The sequence below is a fragment of the Leuciscus leuciscus genome, assembly GCF_965113295.1.
Source record: "Leuciscus leuciscus genome assembly, chromosome: 24".
Lineage (NCBI taxonomy): Eukaryota > Metazoa > Chordata > Actinopteri > Cypriniformes > Leuciscidae > Leuciscus > Leuciscus leuciscus.
In genome coordinates this window covers 21,432,108-21,457,379 of record NC_138723.1, presented here as the reverse complement: position 1 = coordinate 21,457,379, position 25,272 = coordinate 21,432,108, and the positions used below count along the sequence as shown (strand labels likewise).

The following is a 25,272-nucleotide window of genomic DNA, read 5'->3' as shown; positions in this document are numbered from 1 at the left end:
CATTTTAAATGTATTAGGCTAGTCCAAAAAAAAAAAAAAAGGATTATGAAACACTCTGTCTTCCACTTCCATAATTTTTAATCAGACATGTATGGTAATTTAGCCCATTTAAAAAACAAATGTGACTTTGCACAGCATGAATCTTATTGAACTCAAATAAAAACCCGTGACAAGATTTATATGATAGGACCAATTCAATTAATTAGTTTAGTTTAGTTTAGTTTAGTTCCTTTATTGTCCACAAGTGGAAATGTGTCTTTGGCTTCACTATACACCACACACAAGGACACAAACACAACATAAAATATACATACAAAATAAAACAATAACATTCCCATGTACCTATGCATAGCCTACATATCGATCCACCCCACTCATATTCATATCTTCTCAACATTTAAAATTCGAATGGCATTTGGCACAAATGACATCTAGGTTGTCTTAACCGTCTCCTTGATGGCAACAACTGAAATTTAGAATGTAAGGGATGAGAAGAATCCTCTATAATAACCCATGCTTTTTATTTAACTTTTAATAAATATATCTCATTCAATTGTCTTTGTGTCTTACCTACAATTGCGCTCACTACGTTAACCACCTAGACAATTTCTGCTTTGATTTAAGTCAGAACTCACAAAAGACATAATACTTTCTATTGTTAAAGCTGCAGTCGGCAAGATATTTTTGATCATATTCACCAAAACCGACACTATGCTCCGACAGAACAACATAAATCAGCCGGTTTTAGAAAAACAAACGCGCTTCTATCTCCACCTAGAGACTGTTATTTGTTTTGCAAAAATCCACCGCTCCCGGTTCTTCTGGTCCAATCAGCGCAGGGCTGTGTGAGATCTGACTGTGAATCACAGTTCGTGCACACACCACAGATCCCCCCTCCCCCCTCGCGTACGTTACAATATCACATGCACACGCCTGAAGTTCGCAGGTGTGTTGGATTGTATGAACGTGATGGCGGAGAGAAAATCTACTAACAAGCTTCCAATTGCTCGGTTAACAACCAGAGCTAGGAGGTCCAAAACAACCAAGGAAAGTACCAAGTAACCAAGTACTCCATGGTGTTGATCGATGCTGATGAGACGGGCACGTTCACAGAAGAGCACCACAAACTCAATGGGAGGGTGCTCAGTGGTAGTGGGGGAGGGGAACGAGAGTTGTAAACATTCAAAATGTTGTCTAAGTCCCCTCAATCTGCCAGACTTGCCGACTGCAGCTTTAATGTTATTAAGTGAAGCTAAAACAGCTGAATCCTATGGCTTTCTATTCGTGAGAGTATTGTTCTACTCTACTTGGAAAATTATAGTATTATGTAAAAGCTTGAAAACAGGCAAAATCCCAAGGAGCCATTTGAGTTAAGTCAGCAAGTATCTCAGCAAGAGTGCAGTTCTGGGAGTTTTTCCTTGTAATAACTTTACCATCTCTCATTCAAATGAGTCCAGCTCTCTTGCCGTGAGTCACTTTACACATTTAAGCTCAAATCCTGATTGACACCCAGAACACATGCTATTTTTCTTTAAGCTTATTTCAATTTCTATCCCTGGCTCCACTGAACCACCATATAACATCAGAAACTATCAGGGTTTGCTAGAAGAACAGAAATGCTAGTACATACATTTACATCCACAAGGTGGATGCATGTACATCATCCTAGCAGTGGGTACAACAATGTTCGACAATATTCTAGATTTAAAAGAAAAAGAGACACTGTCAAACTTCATTGAAGTTAATGGAGACTCACTGCTTCTAAAGAACACAGTGTTGCCAACTGAATCCTATTAAATGCTGCCAAGGTATCAGAGCAAAACCTTCTGTCTTCAGGGGAGTCACAATGGTTTAAATTCCCCTTCTTCAGAGGAACACATAGGTTATCCCCTGACAATTTAGAAGCATATTTCACAAAACACCCACAGATGGCTCATGCACACAGAACATTGCTGAGGTTGGTGGAAATATTAATGAATAATATGATGAATAATAAGTAAATGAAAGATAGATCCTTGAATTAATCGAAATATAGAAATTATACATAACTCAATCTAATATTTGACACTTCTTTTCTGCAGCATTAGGTTTGTACAGCTTAAAGGCCCATTTTCAGTAAGGACGATAATTATAAATAGTTCTAAAAATCGTTATAAATATAAAAGAATACCAGAGTCCACACTATATCGATAACGGCACAGAAAAAATATATATTTCCCAGCTGATAAAACAATGACAGCAAATCAGAACCCACCAGACTAAAGATCTTGAGCATTTAAAGAGGCAGATGTCATAAGTGCAGTGCGCGCATATAATAAACAGAATGTTATTGTCTACTGGTGTGGACGCTAATATAGTTATCGTTATAATTATCGTTCTTGCTGTAAACATGCCTTAAGACTTGTTGATCAAACTTTAGCACAAAACTTTTTTATAGTGTTTTATCGGTAACACTTCACAATAAGGTTCCATTTGTTAATATTAGTAAACTATATTAGTTAAACAATGGGAAAAAAAATTCTAAAGCATTTATTAATCTTAGTTGATGATAATTTCAATTTGTACAAGCTTTGCTGTTCTTTTTTATTGCGCAGTCTTTCGGCTGTCAATAAGCTGGCACTGAAAAGACAATGAGGACTATTCTTTATGTTGAGAAATTCGCCATGACCAGCCAAATTATAATATCTGAGCTAAGATGTCTCATTCAGCCAAAGTGGAAAGTACAGTATTAAGCCTTAACATGCTTGAGTAGGTTCTGGGAGACAACTCCACGTTAACCTCGAGCAGTTTGTCAGTGATATAAAAAATAAAAAGTGTGGCTGGACGGACAACATGCCGGACAAAATGTAAGATTATTTGCTACTCAAACAACAGATCAAACCCTTGGCCGTACCTTTGACCCTGTCAACGTGTACTCTTGAGTAAAGAATGCAAGGCAGAAACTATAAATAAAGCGAACTACAAGTGAATAGAATGTTTGTTTGTTTTTGTTTTTTTAAATAGTTCTTAAGTTAAGTACTGGAAAATCAAAATTATCAAAAAAGTAAAGCAAGGGCAACCAAACTGGTGTCTATTCCAAGTATTCAGAAAGAGGAAGTTAATAAAGTGGACAGCACAGAATTAGAAGCATTGTTTCTTTATACCCAGAATGGCAAAGGGGAGAAGGTCCTGTGTAATTTTTTGATGTTTAAATATTTTCTCCTGTCCTATCCCATTTTAAAATGTAGAGACAACTACTGTATAAGAAAGGCTGATTTTTCCTCCGAAATGTGGCTCTACAGAGCAAAAGGTTTGGGGGAGGAATATCTGCTTGTAACTACCAATGGAAGACAGGAGAAGTGTTTGGAAAACGTGTTTGAAAACAAAAAGTTTTACAAACCATTATATTTGAATTTCTGTTTGGTGGTACTAGCACAGAAATGACACAGCTCAGCTTTCACTGAAAAACAACTTGCTTTCATATTTAAAGCCAATGCGAAACATAACTGAAAGCATAAAACCACAAAACAAAATCCCAAGATGCATACTTTGTCAAAACGGTATCTTTAACATATCAAATGCGACCACTCTACAAACCATTAGTGGAATATTGTGTCCCTGGCACCCTGTTTATGCATTGCAGCATGCTTGTACCGTTTTGTACTGTTACAGTAATATACAAGAGAAGGTCACTGTTTGGCACTGGATGGCTATTAGACGTAATGTGATACAGCTTCTTCTCTGCATGTATTGACAGATACATTTCTGTGTTTTACGGTAGTCTAAATGGTATTAAATCACTCCGCCTATACACCCGCATAGAGACTGTTGTTTGCTGTACAAATAGATTTAACTCTCAATAAGAGAGTAAACAAGTTTTAAGCTGCTTAAATTTCAATGATCAAATCAAAAACAATCGGAATAATACCACAGTAGAATGCATCCGAATGTATCCAATTTATCTAAAACCACAACTTCTGTTCATGACAGCATCACCACTATCATTATGAATGACAGTAAAAAAAACAAAAAAAACAAACAAACAATATAAACCCATACCATAGCAACCCGGTTTACTTCTGTAAAATATATATTTCTGAGTTTCTGAACAGAATATTTCAACAAGAAAAAATGTATTTGATTGTGATTTTTAACCCATTTAATCCCACTGGTCACAATTGTGACCACAATTTTTCTTTGCATATTTTAGTGTGAAATTAAAAAGTAACTCATATTATGAAGTACATATTCATATATAATGAAAATGTAAGATGTCTATATGAGTTTATGGCAGGTCTAACATGATTGGTTTGTTTGGTTATGTGACCACACACATTTATTTCTTGGTACTGTCGTCTTAACGGAAGGATGACATAAAAGCTCAGAAAGGACAGGTAAGAATACTAAGTTCCTTTTTGAATAGCTTATACATTTTTTGCACATATCATCATGAAAGGGTTACCTATACATACACATTGAAATTAAATTAATACATGCTTTATTCTGTTGTGAAACTGCAGATAAATGAAGACGGTTACAATAGTGACCAGTGGTATAACACAGGGAGTCTATGTTCCCCATATGTAATTCTGTGTTATTTTTATGAACTCTCTTTCAGACTGACTTTAAGTCAAGTTTTGGATTTACTTAATAATAATAATAATAATTAATAATTTGTTACATTTATAAAGCGCTTGGGTACTTAAAGCGCTTCACATATGGAAGGGGGAATCTCCTCAACCACCACCAATGTGCAGCATCCACTTGGATGATGCGACGGCAGCCATATTGGACCAGAACGCCCACCACACACCAGCTTACTGGTGGAGAGGAGACAGTGATGAAGCCAATCAGTATATGGGGATGATTAGGAGGCCATGATGGACAGAGGCCAAGGGGCAAATTTGGCCAAGATGCCGTGGTTAAACCCCTACTGTTTATCGAAGGACATTCTGGGATTTTTAATGACCCCAGAGTGACTCTCTGAGCACCGTCCTTCTCATCCGAAGGACAGTGCTCTTTGGCAGTACAGTGTCCCCGTCACTACACTGGGGTGTTAGGGCCCACACAGACCACAGGGTGAGCGCCCCCTACTGGCCTCACTAATACCTCTTCCAGCAGAAACTCCTGGTTTTCTCAGGAGGCCTCCCATCCAGGTACTAACCAGGCTCAGCCCTGCTTAGCTTCAGTGGGCAACCAGTCTTGGGCTACAGGGTGATATGGCTGCTGGAGCTGGATATGCTCTGTCTTCCAGAGACTGGGTTAGGTCATGGGCCCAGTGTAGTGATGGGTTTGGCTGAACAAGCTTGTGTTCCAGGTGGATGCAACTTCATGCATGACATGCCTGGACTCTACACAGTGCTGTGGTCAACAGTTTGCTGTTCCACAGAGATGTCATGAATTGTGACTATGATCTCCTTGGATTTCAGCAAGTAGTTGCCCAAAGTCTCCTGAAAAAATTAGGTACTGCACCAAAAGGACAAGGGAGGCCATCCTCAATGTCAGCTGCTGTGACTGATATACCCAGGTTTGATGGTGTTGCCCACTGGCTGATAAACACAGGTAGGCAGGACACAGTTGTGATTTAAAAAAATATATATATATAATTCCACTGTTATTTCTTTAGGAAGGTGATATATGATGAGTTCCACACCAGCACACAGTTGTGACTGTTGATTGATAATTTTTGTGATGCTTTCTTGTTATTCATGAATTGTTACATGTTCCTTGGCATTGTTACATGTTTCCTACCATAGGCTCATTTTTAATCATTTGTTTATTTTAATTTGTTTATTTTAATTTATTATTTTATTTCTGTACTTTTTTTTTTCATTTTGTAATTTTAAGTATTTTGCATCATTTATAAATGATTGCATACTAAGCAATTTCCTATAATTTATTATTTCATCATAATTTAATTAAAATATTTGTGCTGCTGCATAGGATTGCTATTTTGTCCTTTTTTTAAACTGGGCCAGACAATGTTTAACTATTTGTTAATCGAATAAATCACTTCAACAATTTAATTCTGTCTTCAAACTAATTTCTGGAGATTTTTTATGTATTATATACCCCATAGACTTAGACTCCCTGTGTTCTACCACCGGTCACAATTGTGACCAGAGATAAAACTCTTATTTTCATGGACTTTTCTAATATTTTTTTACATTATTGACATTGATTGTTTAATATACTTGCAAATACCACACAAACTCATAAATTTCATCTCTGGGAAAAATTTGGGATTAAATGGGTTAACTAAATATGGGGTTAATTTTGATTTCAGGGTGCCTTTAAATTTTCTAGAGTATCAAATGATTAAATAAATACGCACTTTTCCTCAGATTAAGCTCTGTAAGCCAGCGCTGGTAGATAGCCACAGGGTTGATGTTCCAGTGTTTGTGGAAGGAAATTGGGCTCTGCAATGCCAGAAGTTCTTTCACATAATCAACCTGTCAGCCTGTGGTCAGAGAAGACACCATGGATTATACCAGCGGTTTCACAGCTCAGCATACAGACGGAACCTAATTTATAAAGACGCATCTGTGAACTTCATGTACTAATTGTGAACGTATAATCGTTCCTCAAATGCTACACTGAACAATTTATAAATGGTGTACATGTAAAACTTTTATAGGGATAGTTCAACCAGAAATGAACATTCTGTCATCAATTGATTACCCTCATATTGTTCGAAACCCATATGGCTTCTTTCTTATGTGGAACACAAAAATGTCCTATCTGTTTTTTTCCACACAGTGAAAGTGAATGGTGGTGATGACACTACAGTTCAAAATGGTCAGTAAGATAATCATCCATCATATGGTCTCAAAAGACTTGGAATATAGTGCACAAGAGTAATGGACCACTTTTATAATGCTTTTATGGTGCTTTTTTGTCCTTTTAGATATCGACGGCCCCTAGTCCCTTTCACTGTATAAAAGACAGCAGTGTGAACATTCTTCAAAACTTTTCCTTCCAGAAAATGGGTTTAGGGTTTGGAACAACTGATTACATAATTTAAGTAAACTATTCCTTAAATTAACAATCAAATAGATGGCATATCTTATTTTTATAAATGAGGCTCTAGGGAGAACAAACTAAGCCGGTACAAGGAGATAATAAACCTGTCTTTACCCTCAATTCTGCTGTGATATATACACAAGATTGCTCTCCAGATTTACAGCAACAGATTTCAGCTTATTTGTTGCTCTGCTTGGGTGCCAAAGTACGGCAACAATGAAAAATGAATCGCATACAGCCGCAGCCACCTGCCAAAATGTTCTGCACCCCAACTCTACTGAACACCATCTTGTAAGAATATAGAAACTTTACTCTATGGAACACGTTCTACTGGACATCATTCAGTTTCTGAATTGCCTAATGATTTAGGACAGCTAACAATGTGAAAAGTTAACATTTCCAGTCTCAAGTGAAAGTGAGTCACACTCACCTGTGTGACAGTCATGACACCATTGTGTCTTTCACAAAGTACCTACAGTACATTGCAATGGGAAGTCACTGTCTGCTAATTTGAATGCTACAAGTAAACAAAAAACCTCCTGAGGACAATTACTAAGCACCAAACTGTTAGGACACATTGATAGCATGACAAAACAGGTAGCATGCCACTACCAACACCATGTTGCTACGTGTTTGCTAAGGGATCTGAGTGGTTTTTAGCGTGTTGCTAGGTGGTTGCTTACTGACAAGTAAAAAAAAGTATAAGCAATAGTAATATCTGGGCAGACTGTATCTGTAAAGCGTGACGGAATTTTCATCATTAGGAGGGTCCGTGGAGGTCCGAGTGCAGCCCAAGTTTTGTGACCGTGCGGACAGTGCGCGTACAACAGCGCATGTGCGAGAGACTAGAGCGCTTTGAAAACAAAATCCACTAGATTTTAAATCTAAAGCCCAACGCGTATTTCCACGCTTACAGCCAAAGTAGTGTACTTTGAAAGACTCTCGGGGAGCAGATCGTGGAAAATAAAGTATACCCGGGCCTTAACTCACCCTCAACCACCCGTGATGTAGCTGCCCAGCAAACACAGAACGTTGGCGCAGCGTACCCAACCTTCTAACAACGTTTTAACAACATGGCCAAAAGGTTGCTATAACTACGTTGTGTGGTGAAGGTTGTTAGAGCGTTGTCACAATGTTGACATTAAACCACCGTTCAGGGCCATTGCTTAAGGTTGTGCCTAGGGTGTCTGGACAACCACTGGACAACATATGTACTCGTCACTGCCCTGAAGCGCGAAAATCAGCCTTTTGAATTTCAACTGATCGTTGGGCCGTCTCTCATTCTTCATCAGGATACGTGAGAATTGCATTTAATTTACTTCAGCTAAATAAGATATGTAATTATTCAAACACAACCTACAACTTCCTTCTCTGATGTGACTTTTTTTTTAACATCATCTGGTCAGGTATGACAAATATTTAACTTTATGCCAAAAGTATGAAGCCAAATGACTTTAATGATGAGTAATTGATTTCAGCACTCATTGAACAGGCAGTGTAGAGTAGCCTACTTGTTGCACGTTAATGTTTTTTACTTTTTTTTCCTTCTTTTTTTTTGTGGAAACGCACAGAGAAAAAAAATGTTTGTAACTGCTCGCACACCTGTTTATATTTTCCTTTGATTTGTCGTCTCATTCGTTTCTTTGCCAGATTTGTGCATGTTTGCTCATGCTAGTTAGTCGACTCCCTGTATGTTTGTTTGGTTTTTTCTTCTCACAAATGTATGACTTTTGGAAGTGATATTTGATTACCATATGCAGTTTTTAAAAAGTTGAATTAGCTAACCTTCTATGTCATTTTTACTCTTCAAAGTGTACACTTGCAGGTGTTGATTATAATGAATTTACTGTTAGGCCCATAAATAATAATAAGGATAAACAATATTTAAAAAGTATATAATTTTATAACATATGACTAATTAAAAATTAACCACAAAACATAACATGCTACATGGGGGATATCTAGACCTATCTAGCATAAAAAAAATTTATTGTCAGAACGTCGTCTCTCAGTTGCTGAATGTCGCGTAGCAACGTTGCCATAGCACGTCTTACAGTTCTACGTTGTTACAATGTTGCGAGCACGTAGACAGCGACGTAGCAGTTTTACCTATCCACCTTTTTTGGCCTGTCCTCAGCCCTGTTTCCAACTCTTCTTGCTGTATTGGCAGATATGCACAGTTGGATGAAAGCACAATACATTAAAATAAAAGCAATACATTTTAGTTGACTATTTTAAAAAATGTGCAAGTTATCCATTAACCCTGTTTGTATCATATTGTTTTCCCATTTAAAGTGATGAGAACTATTTCATAAATTTAAAATGTATCCTTTCATGAACTCTGCAAGGACAATTTAAAAGTCTTTTTAACTTTTACTACTTTATGTAATGTTGTCTTATACTTGTCAGTAGGGATGATCTTAAAACATCAACATAGTTAACAACTTAATATAACAAGTAAATATTTATAGCACTATATTGAATAAGTGAATAATAATAGCCTTAAATTCTCTTACTGAGAGCCAACTTGTAGCTTTACGGCCTTGCATACAATATACTGTCAAATTAGACTGTAACAATGGTCAACCTTCCTGAAAACATTCAAATGTAATACTTTAACCTGAGATGGCACAATGCAATTTACACTAGACACACTATCAACTTATCCTTTTTTCCTGAGGCAACTGTCTCCCATCCTGTCTTTCTGGGAGAAAGTGTGAAAGAAAGAAGCACCCCAAAAAATGACACCTCAATTCTGACACCTTCTGAAGATCAGAGTCTCACAGGCAATGTTTGATATTATATCAACAAAAGTTTTTAAAGATTTTTTTAAACAATATTTTAAATAACCTCTTTGGTCCTTATTATATTATTTAATAGTTTATTTTTTAAGTTATTACCTATGAGTAAATAGCTCAATGCTGTTTCATTTATTTTCAGATGGTCTACACTGAAATATAGTAAAGCTTTTCACTAATGGATTAAATTAACCTAAAAATAAACCTCAAATTACATGACAGATCACGTAATAGCCATAAATTGATCAACAAACAGAGATAAAACATTAAATCTTTACATTTTTGCTATTTACTAGCGTGTCAAAGTTAAGGTTTGTTTTTCTCCATAAGTTAGAAAAATTATCAGGCTGTTGTGCATTAAAAACCAATGTGAATATATATTCTAACTAAATCAACATAAGGTGATATATGAAACACAATATTTCAAACGGTTGAGTAAAATATAAATGCAGCACCTATTTCTTAAAAACATTGCATCAGACATATTTAGCATATTTTTACTTTATACTTGCTAGGAAATGATTTGAAATTTAACCTTTGTAGAAATAAGAAAAGGCTACATTTTATAAAAGAAAAAAGTACCAATTAATGGCATTGTATCAGAAAACAACAAATAATCTTTGTTCAAACTTTAAATCAAGATTATCCTTTTTAAGGGAAATGAAATATTCTCAGGAGACCCATTGACCCAGGAAGACACGATTTCTGAAGACCTCTCGTATGTAGATTCACTCAGTTGAAAAATGCTGTTTTGTAATTTACACATCTGAAATTAAGGACCAACTTGTAGGGTCTTTAACACCCTCCAAAATCGAGGAGGTCAAAGGGCATGCTTCCTACTATAGTATCATCAGCTCTCCCCAAAGTCTGTTCATGGAGCCAGCAGACAACCTGTCGCATCAACAAATGCTAACATTTAAAAATTCTACATATATTTTGGGTAAATAACCGATAGTATATTCTCAGTAATGGGTTTCACCCTGTGTGTTTCCAAATTGATTAAGGATAGTTCGGAAGATACAAGAAAAGTAAAAAATAATATACAACTTATACGTGCAATAGAACATATACCGCAGAAAAAGTAAGATCATGCTTTGAATTACATTTTCACTCAAGCCAAACTTTACTTATGCTGCATCAAGGCACATCTCATCTCTGAAAATGTGTGGTGATTTTCTAAAAGATACAAATACAAATACAAAACAAAACAAAACAAAACAAAACAAAACAAAACAAAACAAAACAAAACAAAACAAAACAAAACAGAAAAACAACAACAACATTGTGACAAACTTTGACAACATGTTTGATGTTGCATGCACAAAAATACTGCTTGAATATTTTTGTAGAAATAAGATCTAAGACGACAAAGCAGTTTTTGTTTTAAAATTGTAAAAAAAAATTGAACAGATGCTGTTTAGTAAAAATAATACCTTATAAGTTAAATTTAAGCAAAATCATTTCTACCATACAGAAGTCTTAGGAAGATAAATAGAAGATACGATTTTAATAAAACTTTAAAGATTTGTTTTAAACAGTCTTTTCATTTTAAAATATCTAATTTAAACTTTTAAAATGATGCTTTTAAATAAATTAAGTAGGATTGAAACTCTGGAAAGCAGACTAACTTTAGATATGCTGTGAGGTTGTGTCCCAGAGGCTCATATGGTCTGTAACTCCTCCTGTCTCTGTGAGGGTCTGAAGCTTCATTTCACACTGTAGTTTATCCCTGAAGGATCCGGGGCTGGTTTTATGAAAACTTAAACTATTTGCTTTTTGGATTGTTTTTATTTCATTTTATTTTATTTTTGTATCATTGCATAAACAACTACTACTTCAGCGCTCTGAAAATGTAAGGTGTTTTTATATTTATTTATTTATTTATTTTAACCAACTTATTTACTAACTAAAACTGTTGAATTAAAAATGTGTACCATTTGTTATTATTCATTGAATTATATATTTTATTTATAATCATTTAATTTAAAATATAGATACGTTTATTTTTATAGAACCCGTGTGTGTGTGTGTGTGGGGGGGGGGGGGGGGGGGGTTGTCAGGTATTTTTGACCTGAGCAAAATGTGTCCCATGAGCAAAACACCTTATAAATTATATTTATTTATATTTTTGAAAATGGAAAAAATGCAGAAAGTTTTCTGTGAGGGTTTTGTTTAGGTGTACGGGTTAGAATATACAGTTACAGTACAAAATCATTATGTCAATGGAAACCCCCATGGTCTCTGTCACACCATTTTGGCTAAAAACACACACCTCTGTCTCTCTAAGAAACACTCAAGAGAATTTATATTTCTACTTATTGCATCATTTCATACATGGTTTGGTCATTTCTGTGTAAGGAGATCTTTTCCTGCTCTCTGGAAAATGTAAGGTGCTTTTTATATATATTAATTTAGCTAAAACTATAATAAATGGTTCAGAAAATGTTAGTAAGATGTTTATTTTTATATTAGGCCTATATATTTTATTTATAATAATTTCATTTGAAATAGATTTTATATTATATTTTACTCAACTGTTTGAAATATTGTGTTTCATATATCACCTTATGTTGATTTAGTTAGAATAGGTAGAATATATATTCGCATTGGTTTTAATGCACAACAGCCTGATAATTTTTCTAACTTATGGAGAAAAACAAACCTTAACTTTGACAGGCTAGTAAATAGCAAAAATGTAAACCATCAAAAATTTAAAGATTTAATATTGTATCTTTGTTTGTTGATCAATTTCAAACAAAAGAAAAGAAAGGACGATTAGTTTATAATAACAATCAATGGATAAGAGTATATACAATTTAACTTAGTGGCCATTTTATTTTGACCCCTGACTGTTTCCTGAAGACACAGGTATAAACATCTAAATCTATTGATCTTACAGTCTTGGTGGTGTCAAAATGATCACATTTTGGGGTCTCCCAGACAATACAGGATGGGAGACAGTTGTATGTGATGGTTTACATTCGTTCACTTTTACGATCACTCAATAATAAAACTTTAGAGATGACTATCCTGCCTGTTTGACAATTGTTTGATGCTTCCAGAAACAAATTGCAAACCAAATACACAACAACAACACACAGTCAGGATGGAGAGCGGAGCGGTGCCCCTGCATGCATCTCAATTTATACGTTTCTCATACATCTCATCTCATGTTGATAAGATTAAAACTAACTTTAAAATACTTATGCTTAATAAATTTCACCTTATTTCTATTATTTTATATGCAGTATTTATCAGCAATGATTCTTATTTCTTTAAACTCATTTGTACCGTTTTATTCTCACACAGACATTATGGACGGTTGTAATCCGAAAACAATTCAAAGAGCTGTGGACTTTAACCGTCTAGAGACAAAAAAACGAACACCTGGGGGTCATAAATGGTCATAAAATTTCATAAACTAGTGCAAAGTGCCTGTGCAAAATCAGTTTTTGTGTGTGTTTTTAGTAATTGTTGGTTCGGTGTGTTTGAGTGCTCATTGTTACAATTACACAGCAAAAGTTCAGTGACATTTTTATTTGTGCATGGTAGAAAGCAAATACTGATACTGACATAATGACATACAATAAATTGAACAACACGATTGAGGGAGCAGGCTACACTGTGAACTCCGAGAAAACGCTATGCTTGAGCAATCAGTTTGTGAATAAGCTACTACAAATGATGGCTGTGAAAGAGACTGTGAACACATTGAATAGGATATGTTTAGTCGGTGAATTGCATAGGCTACTATTACACAGTAGCGATAACGTTAAGCGCACCAGAATAAAATATAATATTCAGAAATAAACAGTGTAGCTGACTTACAGATTCAGTTAACATCCACAAATGAATAAGCGCGACGATTCAGGGAGCAGACTACACAGTGAACTCCGAAAAAACACTACTTAAGCTCCGCTGCTTTCTTCGACGAGTGGCCTCTGGTCCTGTGCTGTGCTCACTCAGTGTCAGTGTGAGAGGGGGACTGGCCTCTGGTCCTGTGCTGTGCTCACTCAGTGTCAGTGTGAGAGGGGGAGTGGCCTCTGGTCCTGTGCTGTGCTCACTCAGTGTCAGTGTGAGAGGGGGAATGGCCTCTGGTCCTGTGCTGTGCTCACTCAGTGTCAGTGTGAGAAGAGGAGTGGCCTCTGGTCCTGCACTGTGCTCACTCAGTGTCAGTGTGAGAGGGGGAATGGCCTCTGGTCCTGTGCTGTGCTCACTCAGTGTCAGTGTGAGAAGGGGAGTGGCCTCTGGTCCTGCACTGTGCTCACTCAGTGTCAGTGTGAGAAGGGGAGTGGCCTCTGGTCCTGTGCTGTGCTCACTCAGTGTCAGTGTGAGAGGGGGACTGGCCTCTGGTCCTGTGCTGTGCTCACTCAGTGTCAGTGTGAGAAGGGGAGTGGCCTCTGGTCCTGTGCTGTGCTCACTCAGTGTCAGTGTGAGAAGGGGAGTGGCCTCTGGTCCTGTGCTGTGCTCACTCAGTGTCAGTGTGAGAGGGGGAGTGGCCTCTGGTCCTGCACTGTGCTCACTCAGTGTCAGTGTGAGAGGGGGAGTGGCCTCTGGTCCTGTGCTGTGCTCACTCAGTGTCAGTGTGAGAAGGGGAGTGGCCTCTGGTCCTGTGCTGTGCTCACTCAGTGTCAGTGTGAGAAGAGGAGTGGCCTCTGGTCCTGCACTGTGCTCACTCAGTGTCAGTGTGAGAGGGGGAATGGCCTCTGGTCCTGTGCTGTGCTCACTCAGTGTCAGTGTGAGAAGGGGAGTGGCCTCTGGTCCTGCACTGTGCTCACTCAGTGTCAGTGTGAGAAGGGGAGTGGCCTCTGGTCCTGTGCTGTGCTCACTCAGTGTCAGTGTGAGAAGGGGAGTGGCCTCTGGTCCTGTGCTGTGCTCACTCAGTGTCAGTGTGAGAAGGGGAGTGGCCTCTGGTCCTGTGCTGTGCTCACTCAGTGTCAGTGTGAGAAGGGGAGTGGCCTCTGGTCCTGTGCTGTGCTCACTCAGTGTCAGTGTGAGAGGGGGAGTGGCCTCTGGTCCTGCACTGTGCTCACTCAGTGTCAGTGTGAGAGGGGGAGTGGCCTCTGGTCCTGTGCTGTGCTCACTCAGTGTCAGTGTGAGAAGGGGAGTGGCCTCTGGTCCTGTGCTGTGCTCACTCAGTGTCAGTGTGAGAAGAGGAGTGGCCTCTGGTCCTGCACTGTGCTCACTCAGTGTCAGTGTGAGAAGGGGAGTGGCCTCTGGTCCTGTGCTGTGCTCACTCAGTGTCAGTGTGAGAAGGGGAGTGGCCTCTGGTCCTGCACTGTGCTCACTCAGTGTCAGTGTGAGAAGAGGAGTGGCCTCTGGTCCTGCACTGTGCTCACTCAGTGTCAGTGTGAGAGGGGGACTGGCCTCTGGTCCTGTGCTGTGCTCACTCAGTGTCAGTGTGAGAAGGGGAGTGGCCTCTGGTCCTGCACTGTGCTCACTCAGTGTCAGTGTGAGAAGGGGAGTGGCCTCTGGTCCTGTGCTGTGCTCACTCAGTGTCAGTGTGAGAAGGGGAGTGGCCTCTGGTCCTGCACTGTTCTCACTCAGTGTCAGTGTGAGAAGAGGAGTGGCCTCTGGTCCTGCGCTGTGCTCACTCAGTGTCAGTGTGAGAAGAGGAGTGGCCTCTGGTCCTGTGCTGTGCTCACTCAGTGTCAGTGTGAGAGGGGGAGTGGCCTCTGGTCCTGCGCTGTGCTCACTCAGTGTCAGTGTGAGAGGGGGAGTGGCCTCTGGTCCTGCACTGTGCTCACTCAGTGTCAGTGTGAGAAGGGGAGTGGCCTCTGGTCCTGCGCTGTGCTCACTCAGTGTCAGTGTGAGAGGGGGAGTGGCCTCTGGTCCTGCACTGTGCTCACTCAGTGTCAGTGTGAGAAGAGGAGTGGCCTCTGGTCCTGCGCTGTGCTCACTCAGTGTCAGTGTGAGAGGGGGAGTGGCCTCTGGTCCTGCACTGTGCTCACTCAGTGTCAGTGTGAGAGGGGGAGTGGCCTCTGGTCCTGCTCTGTGCTCACTCAGTGTCAGTGTGAGAGGGGGAGTGGCCAGCGGCTAGAGCGGCAAAAGCCAATGTGTGCTTCTTTTACCTTTATATTTAACAATATCTTTTGCATTTCTAATCCAAACAATGCCAAACTTGGCACTGCACTTACTCGTGCCCGTAGCAAGACACCTTTCGAGTTTGAAATCCATCGGAGTAACGGTTCGAGAGTGTGGCGAGCAGGACGAGGCCGAGGGCCGTGAGAGAGCGGCATGAGGCCGGTGGCGTGATTACTCTGATGAGCGACACCTGCGAGACGCACCGGTCTCGAATCTCTCACGGAGGAGCGGAAGCATAAAGGAGGAGCGACGACAGTGAAGAGCGAGAGAGGACAGGCCTGATTTTATGTTGTGTTTTGTTTCTGTTTTGTGTGGCCAGCAGTCGTCCGTGAGGGGCTGCTGGCTTTTACTTTCATTTTGTATTTGGTTTATTTTTGTCATTAAAATATATTGAATGTTCGCCGGTTCCCGCCTCCTTCTTCCCATAACTATTGAACCTCGTTACATTGGTGCCGAAACCCGGGAAGAAGGAGGAACGCGCTGTCAAAGAGCCCTCGCCGCTGTGGGGAATCCGCGGTGCCATCGAGCATGCTGAGCAGAGTCCGTCGCCATGGACGCTCGAGGCGGTGCGCTGGAGTGAGTTGCTGGGGGGACGGTCGAGCTCGCTGCTGGCCGCCTGGGTGCTGGAGGGACGGCTGCCGTCCGTGAGGGAGAGGAGGAGTCGCCGCCGTTCGCCGTGGGCCGGAGCCTGCTGTCGTCCGCCATGATGGGGAGGAGCAGGGAACGGGGGATTCCTGCCGTCTGCCCGTATCCGAAGGAGCCGTCGCCGTCCAACAGGCGGCGGAGGAGTCTCGTGCCGTCCACCGAGGGCTATCCAGCGCCACCGCCAGGCACCGCGGAGAAGATCGCCCAGCTGGTGCAGGGCCAGATGGCAGCGCGTTGTGGGAACCGGACTAATAATTTTTTTTTTTTTTTTCCTCTCTCTCCCCTCTCTCGTCTCTGTCGCTCCTCATGCTTCCGTCTCCTTTTCTCTCGCCTCGTCTGTCCATACCCCCAGGTACCGCAGCCGCCGTGTTCGGTCTCCCCGGAGGAGGGGGAGGGGGGGGGGGGAGTAGAGCGCAGTCTCGTGGGTACCCCCCGGCCTGCGAGGGGCGATGGGGGTATGTGGCGAGCAGGACGAGGCCGAGGGCCGTGAGAGAGCGGCATGAGGCCGGTGGCGTGATTACTCTGATGAGCGACACCTGCGAGACGCACCGGTCTCGAATCTCTCACGGAGGAGCGGAAGCATAAAGGAGGAGCGACGACAGTGAAGAGCGAGAGAGGACAGGCCTGATTTTATGTTGTGTTTTGTTTCTGTTTTGTGTGGCCAGCAGTCGTCCGTGAGGGGCTGCTGGCTTTTACTTTCATTTTGTATTTGGTTTATTTTTGTCATTAAAATATATTGAATGTTCGCCGGTTCCCGCCTCCTTCTTCCCATAACTATTGAACCTCGTTACAGAGAGATATGCGAATAACAGACACACACACACACACACACACACACACACACACAGACAGACAGAAAGACGTTCCTGTAATTTACAGATAGATAAAATATTCAGAAGTAAACAGCATAGCTGACTTACAGATTCAGTTAACATCCACAAATGAATAAGCGTGACGATTCAGGGAGCAGGCTACACAGTGAACTCTGAAAAAAAACACTACGCTTGAGCAAACAGTTTGTGAATAAGCTACTACAAATGATGGCCGTGAATAAAATATAATATTCAGAAGTAAACGGTTTAGCTGACTTAATGTTTAGCTGACAGAGTGTTTATGTCAGAATGTTTATTTTTTAACCACAACCCTATAATGTCAGAATGTTTATTTTTAAACCACAACCTTCTAAGTGCTTCTTTTACCGATATATTTACCGATATATTTTGCATTTCTTATCCAAACAATGTCAAACTTGGCACTGCACTTACTCGTGCCCGTAGCAAGACACCTGTCAAGTTTGAAATCCATCGGACTAACGGTTCGAGAGATATGCGAATAACAGACAGACAAACAGACGTTTCTGTAATTTATAGATAGATGGTCATGAATCATAGGGTCATAAATCTTTACAAATATCTTCCTATGACTTTACCCATTTTTTCCATTTAATAGGATAGAACTGAAGAGAAGTAGTGGGAAACATCTGTGAGAACAGATTGGGAAATGACCTGTGCCAGATTCAAAGCCTTGACTTGTCCATGGTGCAACATGTCTGGCCCTTCCATTCCTTCATTATACTGGAATTTTGTATTGAATTTTGGAAGGCCCCAAATGTTCCAAACACTTTCAGGATAAAATTGCAGAGGAATGCATTGGAACACAAAGGAAGTCAATCATAAAATCAATACAGCAGCTTCCATTAAAGGTTTGCCACTGTTGGCTGAAAATGTGCCCTGTGGACTGTGCTGTTACATAGGCATAATCCCACATTCCCGTGGTCCATTACAGGGTTTGAAAGAACCACAAGGATTAGATTCAGTGTAGTTTATAAAGCACTAAACTTATGGCCATCAAAGATATGCAAGACAAGAGGCCACATCAGCAAATTTGCCTGTATGTACGATTTTCACCCAAGAACTCAGGGGCGAGCTGGAGCAGAAGATTTATTTTGCTCCGGTTCAGGAGGTTAATAACGACTTTGTGACACAGGGAAGATGAGTAAAAGAGTGGTATAACAAAGCGAAAGAGGGAAAGAAAGGTGGCACAAAAACTTTGCAGCACACATGAAAGAGAAGTTCTCCTATGGCAGGCGAATGAAAAGGCCAGCTAGACACAGACTGAGAGATGGGGAGAGGACAGGAGGAGGACAGAACAAAACATACTGAAAGAAGCTCCGGAACACCGACTCTCTAGATCTGTGGGAGTAATGTCTGTTCAGAACATTACCACACCACAGCTGACTGAGCTCTCCTCTACACACACACACACCCAGATGTTTAGCTCCTCATTCTGGTGCAGAGACAAAGACACAGAGAGACAAAGAGGGGTGGAGAAGTCTAATTTAGGGGACAGGTGTTGAGAGTCCTCAGAGACTATCCTCAGCTCTTTCTTCATTTCAGTTCCTGGAGAATGACACTGGATATATAAAGTTATTGAGTTTTGGCTGCTAGCTTGAGGGGCCTGGGGAGTTTGTGAAGGAAGAAGAATGTCTCGAGGCTGACGGTGCAGCCAGGAATATTGTGCGTTTAGTGTCCTTAAAAATTAAGAATGTCCCACTGTTTGAGAGTCGAGTAACATGACGAATTGAAACTTATTAAAATTACTGTCATCAATTACACAGCAAGTTTAAATAGCAAGTTTAAATATGTCTGTCTGTCTATCGGAAGAAGGGCTATCTGTCATGGCAGCAAACTTGTTATTTAGAAGTCCATTAATAACTGTGCGTGAACAGACTGGAAGCAACCAATGCCCCATCCATTAACTTGCCGCAGTCATGAATAAAACAAATGATCTGCCTTTACAAAGTTTGGTGTCGGACTGTTTTACATTAAAGAATCCACTGCACATTTTGCACATCACAGGAAATCGCCAAAGACAAGAGGGAAAAATCAGTCCATTTAAATGTTTCATTTCAGAGAGCTTGTACTTTTCTATGGTTTTGGGTCACAGGTGGAGACAATATGAGCCATGTTCTTAGAGGATACAAGGACATTATGAAAATGCTAAAATGTTTTAATTTGTTTTTGTTGTATTTTAAATCCCACTTGTAAGTGTTCTTTTCACAGACATATCCCTTGTATGAGCTCAGACTCAGTTGAACAAGTTGATGTTTGTCTGAGCACGGTAATTATTACACACCTTATATTAAGGAGTGGCTGGCTGTTCCTCAGAGAACACACTGATCCTGTTGTCAGCCCAAATAAAAAATGAAGGGACAAACCTCTCTCTGTGTTAGGGACTCCCCAAGTGGATTGTGGGTATATATGGGTCTGTGATGTCACTGTAGTATTCCAACGATGCAGAATCTTTTCTCATGTCTGTTTAACTAAAGAAACTGCAAAGATATATTTGTGAACACAGTTTTAGACAGAATTACATTGACTTGAGACTATAACATCCATCTAAAAGAGCAGTAAGATAAGCAATAAATCATATAAAAATAATACATTAAAGATATCCTGCTGCAAATTTGCATATCTGCACTGATATTTATGATCTTTTTAACCACACACAAATGTTGTAGCATTTAATGCTGCCTCGAGACAGTTTATAAAGTCAAACCCTAAACATACCGGTAATCATGCAAATCAGTGCAATTATAGCTGACCAGGTGCAAAAATGAAATTTTTCCTGGAATATAAAACAGCCTTTATATCTGTCCTATAACAGTAGAGAGAGAGACCAGAGAGGGGACTGGGAGAGGGTTGTAAATGATTGAAACAATGTTTGTGCAAAGCCACAATGGAAATTTGTTGGGCTACAATCAATAAAATCAATTCACTGTCACTTAAAGATGTGTGGGCTGAGATGGAAAGCATCTGACGGCTGTAATTATTCCCTTTTATTATTGTCTATCTGTAATCCTCCCGAAGCATGGACTGAAGGGCTCTTTTGTGCTCTGCTGAACCACATAGGCTTTGCTTTTTAATCAAGACCGAATGATCCAATCCATCTAAAACACACTGTTGCTCATTATCTATTTAAATAAAAGCTAAGCTAAATAAAACAAGCAGTCATACATATTTATAACAAGCAAAGGTTTCTCAATTTTTAAATGGCATTTAATGTATCTTCATATGGATGGCAGTGATGAAGCTGAGGTGAAGTGTGTAATTTCTACATAATAATAATAATAATAATAAACTTATTATAATTTATTTTTAGTTCATGATGTGAACTAAATTCAGTAACTCATGTTAACATATACAACTTTTATATTAGACTCCATTATCATATGCAGAAAAGAACATTTACCAAAATTTATAAATGCTGTACGACTATTGATCATTATTAAATTTATGTTAAACATTGTGTTACTTAAAAAGCACAGACTTCACCTTTCAAGATTGGCTAGTGATGATCCAGTGATGGTCTTTTATCTTTTTTTGAAGAACAGCTGACCACCTCTATTTCCATGAAATCTTTGACATGTTTATACAGCAACAAAGATGTCCTCATTTTGCACAGGGTTTCCCTATGAAGAATATAACAGATTATTCAAGCAATTCAGTAGCCTGGTTTCCATTACAGATTTGCACAAAACTTTTGCAATATTTTCAAAACGTTAACCGATGTTATATGACTAAAATGTTAACTAGAATATAAGTCATAAAATTAGTCATTCCAAAAATCATGGCAACGGATGTTGGTTGGTTTACGTATATCACAGCCACCGCACTAGCCATAATTTTTAATCGAAGGAGACGTAGGCACGTTATCCAAGCATTAATGGCAAGGAAAGCCCCTTATACTTGGGAGCGGAACATATGAGGTGTTTCCGGGTGTTTCTCCCTTTGAGGTATATAGAAACGCAGCTAGTTTCTGCTACCATCAAAGCCTGTTCATTTCAGTATTTGGGTTAAAACCAGAGTACCTCCTGTTCCTAATTTAAGACATAGTAGGTCTTCCAATGAGTTATTATAGAATGTCTGCCTGTCAGCTCTGAGAGGATACTGTGTGAATGTGGTTCAATTTAAGGAATATGAACTCATAGGCCTTTGATTATTATCATTCAAACTCAGAAAGAACAGCAAAAACCACATGCAGGAATTTGGTGTTCACTTTTGAAGGCTGTCATTTATTAGGGTATTACAGCAGGGAAGGAGTGATGGCAACGACAACTGAAGCCTGAACAGAACAGCTTGTTATAGTTTCATTATTTCACATGGCTGAGAGCTTATATAAATCTCTGAACCAAATTTGTAGGAGGTGTGTTAGTGTTTATAGTACTTTCACAGGAGGACAAGTAGGTGTTGATGGTCGTAGCCTCCTGTGGAGCAAAACTCCTTCACCGCTGTCAAAGCAGGACCCCTCCCTTCCTGCCAAATGTAGAGGGCAATCTGAAACATCAATAAGTAGAACAATGAATGACTTCTACTCCATCAAGGAATCAATGACTGTTAAACGAGTTGAACTAAAGAGACAAGTAAACACGCAAGTGCAAAGAACAAAGCAATTCAGAGATCACAGAAAGAGATTGTATTTTATAAACAAAAAATTCACCCACAAATGAACAATCTGCAATCATTTGTCCACCCTCATGTCATTGGACTTTCTTCTGTGGAACATAAAAGGAGACATTTAGCATGAATTCTTTTCTGAATGAGTAAAAGTAGTGCACAACGACTCATGCACTACATTCAGTGTCTTCTCAAGCCAAATACAGAACATCAGGTTTGATGTCAGTGATATCAAATGACACTGGTTTTTTGTGTGTATCTTAACCAGTCATGATACGAATTTAAATAAAAGATTTATCGAATAATGAGTAAAACGCACTGTAAAATGGCATTAGACTACTGTTATGGTACTTTTTTAGCTACTTCCATTGTATGGAAAAGAACAGCTTGAACATTCAGCTAAACATCTCTTTTTTAAAAGAATAGCTTGAACATTGTGCTAAACATCTCTTTTTGTGGTCTACGGAAGAGAAAAAGTCATCCAGGTTTGGAACGACATGACCGGCGAGTAAATGATGACAGAATTTTAATTTATAAGTGGACTATCCCTTTAAGAACAAGACCAATGCCAGTCAGTAAAACCAGAGGGTTTTGAGCAGACTCTTAGAGAGTACTACATCAATAGAGATTACAAAAGTAGTACTGAGAGTTCTCTCTGGAACATACGGTCTCGTTTTTATCAGCAAGAGAGAAAGAAGTGATGGCAAGAGAAAAGGAGTGTGTGAGAGAGAGAGAGAGTCCTTCAATGTCACACAATTCAAAGCCCTTCCTTTAATGATGACAGTTCCTCCATAAAAATATCAATGAGAATTAATATATATACACAGCTTTTCCCATATGTAGGCAGATGGCAAATTATTTTAACATGAGATGCCAGGCACCTTGAATTAAGATGCGACATTGAAGGAAGTATGTAGAATGTGAATGCTGAAAAGAGCTGAGATGATAGATCTGAAGAGGGGGAAAAAGTTTATTATCTGTGTCTGGGTCACTTTGGGGAAAAAATGTATTTTATTGAGATGCTTTAGAAAAATTTCTAGCTGATGCATTAGAGCAACTTCCATTACAAATTATTAATATTTATTACAAACCAAAAAGCAAGCCCTTCCATTGCAAAATAATGAATATTATAAGTGCTACTGCCATATGTAGAAGAACTCCTATTACATATAAATATTTTGTAATATTTTTCACCTCACGTTGTAGGTCAATTGTGAAATCCAATTTGAGTGGCTAATAATTCACACGTTCTGCGGTTCTGAGACACCAGACCAAATAATATCTGTATTAAAAGTCTAAAGCAGCAGCTCACTGCAGAGGTACGCAAGAAGCACGGAGATGAAATCTGACCGCTTAGCCAGGGGGCAGCTGAGGGCCCAGCCAGCCATGAGGTCAGAGTAACTGAAGCTGTAGGGGTTCTCTCAGAAAGCATAGTGGTGGATAATTGTCGGTTCATCATCATGGATGGGTCTGCCCAGAAACTCTGGGTCTGCCATGAGATCAGAGTAACAGAAGCTGTAGGGGTTCTCTCAGAAAGCATAGTGGTGGATAATTGTCGGTTCATCATCATGGATGGGTCTGTCCAGAAACCACTCCTATGGAGAAAAGACACTTGGATAAAAAACAAGAACATTGGATTAATCTTCCAAGCCATGTTTCAGGCTGCTCTTTAATTTCCTCTAATTGGCCTACTTTAAGTTTGCAGAAGATGGTTTTATGTTTTGTGTTGACATCAGGGTGGGAATTATGTAATTTTAGGGGCAAGGCCATTTGGCCTCCACCTTTTCTTTTTTTGGGGGGGCACCAAGGCCATATGACAGGGCACAAAGGCCATTGAGTACAATTCGATGGTTTTCCCATTCAGATTGATACCATAACATCCTAATTTGGAATAAGACATGGATTATGACTTTTTTTAATAAAAAAATAAAAAAATTTAATGAGAGAGAGAGAGAGAGAGAGAGAGAGAGAGAGACATTACATCCAGAAGGTATACACCCTCACACAACAATAGAAACAACATAAATGCCAATAAAAGCATTCAGAAACACCACAAATGCCAATAAAAGCATTCAGAAACAACACAAATGCCAATAAAAGCATTCAGAAACAACACAAATGCCAATAAAAGCATTCAAAATATTCATTCAGTCCTCTATATCATGTGAGAATGTGAGTTATTAATTATGATTATCAAAGTTTACATTCAATATAGGCTATAAACAAATTTTGTGTAAACATGTTATAATTTGCCTATATACATACATACATACATATACATATATATAACATAAATTGTAAGAATATGACTAATAGTAAAGACTAGTACTAATAAATAAACATTAGGCCTATGCTAAAGTTATTAAATAGCAGTCCCAAACTAGTTTTTGTTAATACAATGTTGGTATGAGCCACTACAATCATTTAAAAATATAAAAAATAACACAAAGAAAAAATAGTGGCATTTTGGGGTTAATATGGAAAGGACAGTTACCATGGTGAATACACAATATTAACAATAACTGTTAATGAAACATGGAAACTGCTCCTGGTGAATAGAATAGAATGAAAATCATACCTGCATTACTTTTATTTCGTGTAATTTACAACGTAACGGCGTTGGTGCATGCTCGTAGTTTCTTTTGCACTTGATCAGTGAGGCGATACAGCGCGCGCGCAATAGAAGAGTGTGCGCTACGAGAACAGGATAACGGCTGACAGGACAAGAAAGTCCGTTTTTCTGAGGTGAAAAACTTTATCTCAGCGTACACTTATGTCACTGCCTGGTAGTTCCTATTGTGCTGGGTTTTCTGAAGTAGTCATGATTCGCCTCTCATAACATGCTCAAAACACGCACGCAGAGTGGAAAAGGAGGCGCGGGGAGCAAGGATCACAGCGCAATGTTTCTATATCGATATATCGCCCAGCCCTACACTGCACCTGCGCGAATCCACGAACTAATTGAAGTTCAGAGACTACTTGGGTGGCTCGCTGTAATTCAAAGCAAGCCCACTATGCCGCACTGGCGCTTTATACATGGAACTTGGACAGGGTCAGGGCACACAGGCCACTGTGGCCGTACGATGATTTTTTTTTCACGGGGCATGAAGGCCAAAGTGTAGGGCAACGGCGGCCATGGCCGCGTGGCCGCGGTATAATTCCCACCCTGGTTGACATATCTACAGTTTTCTCCAGTGATTGTTTGTTTATGGAGTAGTAGCACTTTTAAAGGATCTACGGTTTATTTTAAGATTAAATTCATATGGCCTAAATAATATTATTCAAGA

The 25,272-nt window shown here is 39.5% G+C and overlaps 1 protein-coding gene across 1 annotated transcript in view; it reads right to left on the bottom strand.

Moving 5' to 3' along the window:
- Positions 1 to 212: 212 nt before the first annotated feature.
- The window catches only part of b3glctb (beta 3-glucosyltransferase b), a gene marked incomplete at both ends in the record, with an annotated part of 34,968 nt that continues 9,908 nt past the window's right edge, over positions 213 to 25,272 (bottom strand). Inside the window, 13 exon segments of the mRNA XM_082157318.1 lie at positions 213 to 267; positions 6,310 to 6,431; positions 18,795 to 18,928; positions 19,747 to 19,768; positions 19,770 to 19,840; positions 19,843 to 19,860; positions 20,931 to 20,958; positions 20,962 to 21,000; positions 21,770 to 21,865; positions 23,180 to 23,218; positions 23,222 to 23,243; positions 23,336 to 23,406; positions 23,410 to 23,500. Of these exon segments, the coding sequence (XP_082013444.1) occupies positions 213 to 267; positions 6,310 to 6,431; positions 18,795 to 18,928; positions 19,747 to 19,768; positions 19,770 to 19,840; positions 19,843 to 19,860; positions 20,931 to 20,958; positions 20,962 to 21,000; positions 21,770 to 21,865; positions 23,180 to 23,218; positions 23,222 to 23,243; positions 23,336 to 23,406; positions 23,410 to 23,500 (808 nt within the window).